This window comes from Narcine bancroftii, chromosome 3 (genome assembly GCF_036971445.1).
Source record: "Narcine bancroftii isolate sNarBan1 chromosome 3, sNarBan1.hap1, whole genome shotgun sequence".
NCBI lineage: Eukaryota > Metazoa > Chordata > Chondrichthyes > Torpediniformes > Narcinidae > Narcine > Narcine bancroftii.
In genome coordinates this window covers 233,317,783-233,328,758 of record NC_091471.1, presented here as the reverse complement: position 1 = coordinate 233,328,758, position 10,976 = coordinate 233,317,783, and the positions used below count along the sequence as shown (strand labels likewise).

Genomic DNA, 10,976 nt, shown 5'->3' with positions numbered 1-10,976 from the left:
AGTGATATAGAGAAAAGTAAGTTAGAGAGAGTGAGATAGAAAAGAGTGTCAGAGAGAGTTAAATTATGAAAGAGTGAAATAGAATGAGACAGAGAAAGTGATAGTGATAGAGAGAGTGAAAGAGAGAAAGAGGAAGAGTGTGAGAGAGAGAGTGAGAGCATGAGAGAGAATGAGAGAGAGAGTGAGACACTGAGAGAGTGAGATAGGGAGAGATAGAGCAAGAGTGAGATAGCGCGATGGTGAGATAGAGAGAGATTGAGAGTGAATAAGACATATCGGGAGAGTGAGTGAGAGAGAGACAAGAGTGAGATAGCTAGTAAGTTTAAAAAGTGTAAAACAGACTGAGACAGAGAGAGACAGACAGAGGGAGAGAGATAGCATGAGATAGAGAGTGATAGAGAGAAGTTGAAAAGATAGAGAGTGTGATTGAGAGTGACACAAAGTGACAGAGAAAGAGAGGGAGAGTGAGAAAGATAGTGAGTGTGAGATGGAGCAAGAGTGAGATAGAGCGAGAGTAGGATAGATGGAGTGTGAGATTGAGCGAGAGTGGGATAGAGCGAGTGTGGGAGAGAGATTGAGGTAGAGAGAGTGAAATAGAGAGGTGGATATAGAGATAGAGAGTGAATGAGAGACAGTGAGAGCGAGAGAGAGCGAGAGAGAGTGCGAGAGAGCGCGCGCCAGGGGGAGAGCGCGCGCCAGGGGGAGAGCGCGCGCCAGGGGGAGAGCGCGCGCCAGGGGGAGAGCGCGCGCCAGGGGGAGAGCGCGCGCCAGGGGGAGAGCGCGCGCCAGGGGGAGAGCGCGCGCCAGGGGGAGAGCGCGCGCCAGGGGGAGAGCGCGCGCCAGGGGGAGAGCGCGCGCCAGGGGGAGAGCGCGCGCCAGGGGGAGAGCGCGCGCCTGGGGGAGAGCGCGCGCCAGGGGGAGAGCGCGCGCCAGGGGGAGAGCGCGCGCCAGGGGGAGAGCGCGCGCCAGGGGGAGAGCGCGCGCCAGGGGGAGAGCGCGCGCCAGGGGGAGAGCGCACGCCAGGGGGAGAACTCGCGCCAGGGGGAGAGCGCGCGCCAGTGGGAGAGCGCGCACCAGGGGGAGAGAGCGCGCGAGGGGGAGAGAGCGCGCGAGGGGGAGAGAGCGCGCGAGGGGGAGAGAGCGCGCGAGGGGGAGAGAGCGCGCGAGGGGGAGAGAGCGCGCGAGGGGGCGTGAGCGCGCGAATGGGCGAGAGCGCGCGAGGGGGCGAGAGCGGGAGGGGGCGAGAGCGGGAGGGGGCGAGAGCGGGAGGGTGCGAGAGAGGGAGGGTGAGAGAGTGGGAGGGTGAGAGAGTGGGAGGGTGAGAGAGTGGGAGGGTGAGAGAGTGGGAGGGTGCGAGAGAGAGAGGGTGCGAGAGAGGGAGGGTGCGAGAGATGGAGGGAGTGAGCGAGAGAGGGAGGGTGCGAGAGAGGGAGGGAGCGTGAGAGGGAGGGTGCGTGAGAGGGAGGGTGCGTGAGAGGGAGGGACAGCAGTGAGATAGATAGTAAGATTAAAAAGAGCAAAATAGAGTGAGACAGAGGGAGAGAGATAGAGAGTGACAGAGTGAAGGTGAAAAAGATAGAGTGTGAGACAGAGTCACTGAGAGAGACAGATAGAGAGTGATAGAGAGAAACTGAAAAAGAGTGATATAGAGAGAGGAGTGAGATGGAGGGAGTGAAATTAAGAAAGGGAGGGCGCCGGGGGCAGGGCGCCGGGGGCAGGGCGCCGGGGGCAGGGCGCCGGGGGCAGGGCGCCGGGGGCAGGGCGCCGGGGGCAGGGCGCCGGGGGCAGGGCGCCGGGGGCAGGGCGCCGGGGGCAGGGCGCCGGGGGCAGGGCGCCGGGGGCAGGGCGCCGGGGGCAGGGCGCCGGGGGCAGGGCGCCGGGGGCAGGGCGCCGGGGGCAGGGCGCCGGGGGCAGGGCGCCGGGGGCAGGGCGCCGGGGGCAGGGCGCCGGGGGCAGGGCGCCGGGGGCAGGGCGCCGGGGGCAGGGCGCCGGGGGCAGGGCGCCGGGGGCAGGGCGCCGGGGGCAGGGCGCCGGGGGCAGGGCGCCGGGGGCAGGGCGCCGGGGGCAGGGCGCCGGGGGCAGGGCGCCGGGGGCAGGGCGCCGGGGGCAGGGCGCCGGGGGCAGGGCGCCGGGGGCAGGGCGCCGGGGGCAGGGCGCCGGGGGCAGGGCGCCGGGGGCAGGGCGCCGGGGGCAGGGCGCCGGGGGCAGGGCGCCGGGGGCAGGGCGCCGGGGGCAGGGCGCCGGGGGCAGGGCGCCGGGGGCAGGGCGCCGGGGGCAGGGCGCCGGGGGCAGGGCGCCGGGGGCAGGGCGCCGGGGGCAGGGCGCCGGGGGCAGGGCGCCGGGGGCAGGGCGCCGGGGGCAGGGCGCCGGGGGCAGGGCGCCGGGGGCAGGGCGCCGGGGGCAGGGGGCCGGGGGCAGGGGGCCGGGGGCAGGGGGCCGGGGGCAGGGGGCCGGGGGCAGGGGGCCGGGGGCAGGGGGCCGGGGGCAGGGGGCCGGGGGCAGGGGGCCGGGGGCCGGGGGCCGGGGGCCGGGGGCCGGGGGCCGGGGGCCGGGGGCCGGGGGCCGGGGGCCGGGGGCCGGGGGCCGGGGGCAGGGGGCCGGGGGCAGGGGGCCGGGGGCCGGGGGCCGGGGGCCGGGGGCCGGGGGCCGGGGGCCGGGGGCCGGGGGCCGGGGGCCGGGGGCCGGGGGCCGGGGGCCGGGGGCCGGGGGCCGGGGGCCGGGGGCCGGCAGGGCGAGGCCGGCAGGGCGAGGCCGGCAGGGCGAGGCCGGCAGGGCGAGGCCGGCAGGGCGAGGCCGGCAGGGCGAGGCCGGCAGGGCGAGGCCGGCAGGGCGAGGCCGGCAGGGCGAGGCCGGCAGGGCGAGGCCGGCAGGGCGAGGCCGGCAGGGCGAGGCCGGCAGGGCGAGGCCGGCAGGGCGAGGCCGGCAGGGCGAGGCCGGCAGGGCGAGGCCGGCAGGGCGAGGCCGGCAGGGCGAGGCCGGCAGGGCGAGGCCGGCAGGGCGAGGCCGGCAGGGCGAGGCCGGCAGGGCGAGGCCGGCAGGGCGAGGCCGGCAGGGCGAGGCCGGCAGGGCGAGGCCGGCAGGGCGAGGCCGGCAGGGCGAGGCCGGCAGGGCGAGGCCGGCAGGGCGAGGCCGGCAGGGCGAGGCCGGCAGGGCGAGGCCGGCAGGGCGAGGCCGGCAGGGCGAGGCCGGCAGGGCGAGGCCGGCAGGGCGAGGCCGGCAGGGCGAGGCCGGCAGGGCGAGGCCGGCAGGGCGAGGCCGGCAGGGCGAGGCCGGCAGGGCGAGGCCGGCAGGGCGAGGCCGGCAGGGCGAGGCCGGCAGGGCGAGGCCGGCAGGGCGAGGCCGGCAGGGCGAGGCCGGCAGGGCGAGGCCGGCAGGGCGAGGCCGGCAGGGCGAGAGAGGGAGAAAAGGACAGGGAGAGATAGAGAGACAGGAGAGAGAAATAAGCCCCCTTTTAAATTACAGCCTCTGGGGAGCCTCCTGGGACCCGGGCTCGATAACTGGGGCAAAGTTGCTGGAAGCACCTTTCAAATCGCAGGGGAATCAACCCATTAATTCACCAACCGGGAATTTGAGGGGGATCCCGCCCCCGCGATGACGCTTCACGCACTCACCGGAAGAACTGCCGGATGTTCGGACGCTGACTGCGGGTTGGCCAGTTTCCTGTTCGAATCGTCTGTGGACATGACCCAGGTACGTTTAACTGGGATCCCTGAACACATCTGAGGTAGGTCAGGGACCGGGTGGATTCCAGCAGGGTTGGCCGGGTCGGACCCTTACTAACTGCCGCGTAACTGGGGCACTAACCAGGCAATTAGCTTGGTTAATCCCATTTTACACGTTAGACAGGGAAACCAGAGAGAGAGAGAGACGGAGATACATGGGAGAGACAGAGGGGGAGGAAAATGGAGAGGAAGGGGGTTGGGGGACTGCATATTGAAAATAGTAAATTCACTGGAGATTGACCACTGTAAACACCGCTCAAGAAAGCGGACACGGTGTCCCCGAATTTGGATAGATTTCTACCCCATTGCCTTACCTTCTGAAAGGAGCCAAGTATGAATGCCAATCAAAGCTTGTCGGAAGAGAAAGCTGATTGGTGAAGGGGGTATTTTCACCTCGGCAGAACCAAGGCCGAATCTTTACCCCCACTGTAATTTCTCCCTAGTGTCTGAGTGAGCGAGAGCCCCGAGGATGGGGGGCGGGAAAAAATGGGAATGCTTTCGGATAGCACCCTTGAGGGACCGAACGGCCTTTTCCTGCGGAATCGCTGATACACAGACACCCGGCTGTGCCGTTGATCTGAATCTACCGTCCCTCAGTACGGACTAATCCAATGCCCCCCCCCCCCCTTTCGCTGTGTACTTTTACGCATACCTCTCAATCTTCGGCCCCCCCCCCCCCGACGCTCCCCCGAAATTTTCACCCTTTACCCACGTCCTCTAGCTTGTGTCTCCCCTTTGTCACGGCTTAGCTTCGTGAACGAAGGTTCAGGAAGGGGGCTCGCGGGCTCACCGGCGGCGGACGAGGAAATTCCGTCCAGGAGGAGGTGAACGCTGCGTCTCACCTTCTCTCAGTGGAAAAGCCCAACCTACATTGACGCTGTCCACCCCCCCATCAAAATTTTAAATGCCTCTTTCAATTCGCCCCTCAGATATCGGTCGGAGCAGCGTCGAGGGCTGGAGAGCCTGCACTGACCTGTTCCGTGTTCCACGAGGCTCAAGGTTGGAAGAGACTTCAGAAGGCGGTGAGGGCCACTCGGAACATGGTACTGAAGTCCCTTCCCACCCCCCACCCATCCCCTCCCCTCTGCAGACTTGCCTCCTCTCCACCTCACAAGGTAGGCAGCTGACACAATGGAGAGCACAACACTCCCGTTCTCCCCTTCCCCTCACTCCACCCGACCCTCCCGTCAAGGGAGAGGGCTCAAGAAGGGCGACCTTCCCCCCCCACCCAGCCCCTGAGTGGACCCCACAAGAATGTCGCAGCGCTCTTGCCCTGGCTTGGGGCCGAATTAACCCCTCTTCCTTTGGTGCTCTGTGATCAGTAAGGGGTTGCTTCAGGCAGTCTGTGGGTGGGAAGGTTGAGAACCACTCTTTTAATGGTCCCTCATTGACTCGTGATGTGCCCTGTTCCAAAGGAAATGGGCCAATGTCCATTTTTCTCCAGCCAAATATTTCAGTCACAGTTGGGTCTCGAGCAGTGATTCTCAACCTTCGCTTCCCACTCACATCCCACCTGAAGCAACCCCCTTACTGATCAAAAAGCCCCAATGGCAGCGAGGATCGCTGAAAGTGGTTGCTGAGTGGAGAGAAAACGTTTGAAAACCGCATGCACCCTTATTTCTCCCCTCACCCCGGCTGCATCAACCGTCCCCTTTCTGCGTCTGCCCACCCTTCAGGGATGACCTGCCTGAAGACTCTTGCTGCCTTGGGGAGTTGGCGGCGGCAACAAAAATTTAGCTGCATTCCCCCCCCCCCCCACCCCTGTCGCTCCTCCCCGAGTCCCCCAAAGAGGCACCGGAAAGGAATTGGGGTGAGGGGGTGGGGGTTGGAACAGAGAGAAAATAAAATGGTTGCCAAGGAGGGAGGAGGGGGTGACGGTTTGGGCGGTTTGCAGAAGACGGGACAGAGAGATGCCATTTGAAAAGAAGCAGATTGGAAAGGTAGAAGATAGACAGTACAGGCCCTTTGGCCCGCAGTTTGGTGCCAACCTTGAGACGCTCCCACATCACCCTCTGCTTTAAATCCCTCCCCCACTATGTGCTTGTTGAGTAGTGTCTTGAGTTTCACCAATGCACCTGCCCCCACCCACCATCCCAGGCCGTGCATTCTGCACACCAACCCCTACAGGGTAAAAAAAATGTTTCCCTTGAACTTCCCACCCATTACCTGCCCTCAGCGGTGCCCGGAAAGGAGGTGCTGGCTGTCCCCTTTGTCCATCCCTCTTCATGTCTTGTATGTTAAATGGGGTAGGCCGATTGAAAATGGTGGCACTGTTGTAGCGACAGGGGCCCGGACCCACAGGGGAGCTACCGAAGACTGACCGTCGGAAGGGGCTGCAGACGGCTGGAGGTTGGCTCTAACTGTGGCCAGAAGGGGTGCCAGGTACCGGAACCAGGATGCGAGGGTGCTGACCATGTCGGGATCTGGAGTTCGGATGGTTTGGAGTGGTCTCTGCATGGCTGTGGGGGACTGCATAAGGGCTGGAGGCAAATCTCGGCAACTCTGGGGACGGGACTCTCTTTTGCTTCTTTCTCTCTCTCTGACTAAGTCTGGCTGTACATCTGACTAAGTCTGGCTGTACATCAGACTGTAAGTCTGGCTGTACATCAGACTGTAAGTCTGGCTGTACATCAGACTGTAAGTCTGGCTGTACATCAGACTGTAAGTCTGGCTGTATGTCGGACTGTACATCTGACTGTAAGTCTGGCTGTAAAAGGGCACTGAGGCAATTCCTGCTGATGGCAAATCTGTCTGCCTTGCAGCAGGCAAAAAGAACTTTCACGGTTCTATAATAAACTGAACCTCATGCCTTCTTGCATCCTCCTTCTCTCTAAAGAGTAAAGCCCTTACTCCCCTCCATCTCTGCTCATATAATACATACTCCCAAAACCAGGTGGCCACAGAGTGAATTTTGTGGGCGCCTTATACTCGAGGAAGCAGGAAACAAAAGAAACAGAGGCATTGTGTTTTCAGAGATTGAAAGAGAATCAGCTCAACACAGACAATAGCACTGTCAAAGTACAGAGAGGTGGCAGAAAGATAGTTACAGGCAGAAATACAAAGATGATTTTACATGCCGTTTTACATACAGAACTCAGATAAAGATAGGTACAGTACACAGAGAAAAACAAGGTGCAGAATAGATCGTGGCAGAAGTCAGTGAAAATTAGGAGAAAGCAGGCATCGGAGAGAGAAAGCAAGCTTTGAAATAGGAGCTCACGAGATTTCCGTTCACAGTGTGGAGAGAGAAAAACAACAGGGGTGTGGGAACAAAGGGTCCGTGGGATGGCAGAGTTCGCATTAGAAAACACAAATAATGGAGGCAGCTGCAGGGCTTCCACAGGATGAGGGAGAGATCAGCCAGACCCACAGTGGTGGGTTGAGTGAGATCCGCGTTGGCAGGGAGGGTGGGTGTTGGATCTGATCAGGGGTTTATTTCCCCCTCCCCAGGGCTAACATTGTTTTCAGATGTTCGAGAGAAAGTTAGGGATAGTGTTGAAAGATGTTGATGGGATGCAGAGTTAGGTGGAGAAATGGCAGATGGAGTTCAATCTGGATCAGTGAGAGGTGATACATTTTGGAAGGACTAACCAGATGGCTGAGTCCAGGGTTTATGGTTGGTTACTTAACAGTGTGGATGAACAGAGGGACCTTGGGGTCCAAGTCCATACAACCCTCAAGGTGGCTGCACAGGTTGATAGGGTAGTTAAGGCGGCCTGTGGGATGCTGGGATTCATTAATAGAGGGATTGAGTTCAAGAGTAGAGAGGTCACATTACAACTCTACAAATCTCTGGTGAGACCCCAATTGGAGTATTGCGTTCAGTTCTGGTCATCTCATTACAGGAAGGATGTGGAAGCTCTGGAGAGGGGGCAGAGGAGATTGACCAGGATGTTGCCTGGATTGGGAAACAGAGTGTTATGAGGCAAGATTTGCAGAGCTGGGACTTTTCTCTTTGGAGCGTAGAAGGACGAGATGAGACTTGATAGAGGTCGACAAGATTCTGAGAGGCTTCAATAGGGTGGACGGCCAGCACCTGTTTCCCATGGCAGGATCAGCAAACACCAGAGGATGTGTGTACAAAGTGAAGGGAGGGAAGTTTAGGGTAGGTTTTTCTTTTTACACAGAGAGTTGTGGGGGCCTGGAATGCCCTGTCGGGGATGGTGCTGGAGGCTGGAAAATTGGGAGCATTTAAAAGACTCCTGGACAGGCAGGTTGATTGTACAATTCAGAGGCGCTGTGCTTCATTAATGGTGGATTGAGTTCAGGAGTCGTCCGGTGAGACCACACTCAGAGAATTGTGTTCAGTTCTGGTCATCTCATTACAGGAAGGATGTGGAAGCTTCGGAGAGGGGGCAGAGGAGATTCACCAGGACATTGCCTGGATCGGGAAACAAGTTTTATGAGGCCAAGTTAGCAGAGCGATTATCTTTGGAGGGTAGAAAGATGAGCGGAGGCTTAATAGAGGTCTACAAAGTTATAAGAGGCATTGATTTGGGTGGTATGGTTGGCGTAGTGGTAAGCTCAATGCCTTTACAGCGCCAACGATTGGGAATGGGGTTTGAATCCCACGCTGTCTATAAGGGGTTTGTGTCAGCATGGGCTTCAGTTTCCTCCCCCTGTTCACAATGTACCGGGGTGTATATTGGGCAGCACGGGCTCGTGGGCTGAAAAGGCCTTTTACCACACTAAATCAGTGGTTCTCCACCTGGTGAATGCGGGCGAGCTCACTCCGAAGTTTTAAGAATAAATGGATGGGAGAGGCCTGGAAGGTTATGGAATGGGTACAGCTCAGTGGAACTAGCAGTATGATGTTTCAGCACAGACTAGAAGGGCCTAATGGTGTTTTCTCTGCTGCAAGGTGAAGGGAGGAAAGTTCAGGGGAAACATCAGGGGTAGGTTTATTTTTTAAACAGAGTTGGGGGTCCTGGAATGGCCTGGTTGGGGATGGGGGTGGAGTTTGAATGATTAGAGTGGTCTCGACCTTTCTCTTTCCATTCACAGACCACACTTAAGTCATCCCTCTGCCATCGGTGCTCTGTGATCAGTAAGGAGCTGCTTAAGGTGGTCTGTGGGTGGAAAGAAAAAATTTGAAAACATCCGTTTTAATCGACCCTCATTGACTCGTGATGAGCCCGGTTTCAGAACTCCAAAGGAAATGGGCCAATGACCATTTTTCTCAAGCCAAATATTTCATTAAACAATTGGGTCTAGAATGGTAATATACCTTGATGCAGGGACACTGGGCTCAAGCCTGAAACTCCAGTTATGTATCTTTATCTTTGCTACATCAAGAGCACCGTTAGATCTACTGAGTTTCTTTAGCATTATGCTTTCTCTTCAACCGTGGGGTCTGCAGACCCTTGCGTTTTCCTCTGGTGAAAGTCCAGGGTTAGGGTTAGGGTTGGGAGGGAGGTGCCCCCTTCCCCACCGGACAACGAGGCAAGGTTTGGAAAGGGCCCATCGCCTGGCTTTGAGGGGGCAGATGCATCTTCTCTCAACGACAAAGGGGGAGAGGAGATCCAAGAGAAGGCGCTCAATGAGCATGCCAGGAGGTCGTAGATCAATTGGGTGGCGCAGGCTGAAAGGGCCCGTTACTGTGCTGTTTGTCTCGGTTTAAATTTTTTTTAATTTTAAGTATCAGGAAATTCAAAGTCAGGCGGGGTGGGCATTCAGAATCAGGGTCCAAGTGTCAACTACTGCAGGGCGTGCGTTTTGGGGTAAAAGAGGGAAAGACGCTTAAGGAAGATGTGTGGCAGGTTTCTTTTGATTTAGAAGGTTGTGTGTGCCTGGCACGGTATGCCAGGTGGTTGTTGGAAGCAAACTCACGGATATGGAAGAAGGGGGCAGGAATATAAGGGTTCATGGTCGGTTTTTAAGAGTGTGGAAGAACAGAGGGACCTTGGGGTCCAAATCCTTACATCCTTCAAGGTTGCCCAACAGGTTGATTGGATCGTTAAGAAGGCCAATGGGATGCTGGGCTTCATTAATAGGAGGATTGAATTCAGGAGTAGAGAGGTCATGTTACAACCCTACATATCTCTGGTGAGACCCCACTTGAAGAATTGTGTTCAGTTCTGGTCACCTCATTACAGGAAGGATGTGGAAGCTACGGAGAGGAGATTGACAGATTGACTAGGACATTTCCTGGATTGGGAAACCAGCCTTCTGAGGCAAGATTCGCAGAGCTGGGACTTTACTCTTTGGAGCGTAGAAGGATGAGAGGAGACTTGATAGAGGTTGACAAAATTATGAGGCATTGATAGGGTGGACGGCCAGTCCCTGTTTCCCGGGGCGGGATCAGCAAACACCAGAGGACATCTGTACAAAGTGAAGGGAGGGAAGTTCAGGGATAAGTGTTTTTACACAAAGCATGGTGGGGGCCTGAAATGCCTTGCTTGGGATGGTGGTGGAGGCTGGAACATTGGGGCATTTAAGAGACTCGCAGACAGAAAGATGGATGAAAGAAAATTAGAGGGTTATGGGGTAGGGAGGATTTAATTTTTTTTTGTGGCGTATGTGGGTCAGCACTACATTGAGGGCTGAAGGGCCTGTACTGTGTTCTATACTTTGGCACAAGAGCTTTAGTGTGATTTGGACCTAATGCTCAGCACAGATATGTGGGCTGAAGGGCCTGTTGCTGCACTCTACCATTGTTCTAAAAATTATCATTAATGACTTTGGGTGGGGAGGTGCCTCCCATCCATTATCTGGCTACACCCCGGCAGCGGTGGAGGAATCTCCCCTGAATCAACCGGTGAATTTTCCCCATTCAGACGTGGTTTCCCCGCGGTACAGAAGGCCGAAGGCGTGGTTCCCCCCCCACCCAATGGGAACATTTTTACATTATCCATCGGGTGAAGCCACAGGAGCCTTGTTCTCACAGCATCCGGTTCAGTGCAGGGATAACCTGTCACACCTTCCACAATTCGAGCAGGTCTGCAAGACAAGAGTGGTGGAACGTCACAGGCCATTCGGCCTATGATGCTGTGCCGGCCATTGGAAATGTAGAACATTACAGCACAGAAACAGGCCCCTTCTAGACTATGCTGAACTATTTACCTGCACCCCGTCCGTAGACCTCTGTACCCCTCCCATTCATGTACCTCTTCTTAAATGTGAAAATTCAGCCCACATTCACCACAGCAGCTTGTTCCACACTCCCACTACGGTCTTCATGAATAAGTCTCTGAAAATTTTCCCCTTTCACTCTTAACCTCTGGTATCTCATCTACCCTCTGTGGGAAAAGCCGA

General features: G+C 58.3%; 2 protein-coding genes across 2 annotated transcripts; both read left to right on the top strand.

The window, feature by feature from the left end:
* The first annotated feature begins 624 nt into the window (after positions 1–624).
* On the top strand, positions 625–1,194 carry LOC138756780 (repetin-like). Its single transcript, XM_069923167.1, has one exon. The coding sequence runs from the start codon at positions 625–627 to the stop codon at positions 1,192–1,194; it is 570 nt and encodes a 189-aa protein (XP_069779268.1).
* Positions 1,195–1,662: 468 nt separating this feature from the next.
* Positions 1,663–3,552, top strand: LOC138756779 (spidroin-1-like). The gene has a single exon (XM_069923166.1). It carries the CDS (start codon positions 1,663–1,665, stop codon positions 3,550–3,552), a length of 1,890 nt encoding a protein of 629 aa, XP_069779267.1.
* The last annotated feature ends 7,424 nt before the right edge of the window (positions 3,553–10,976 follow it).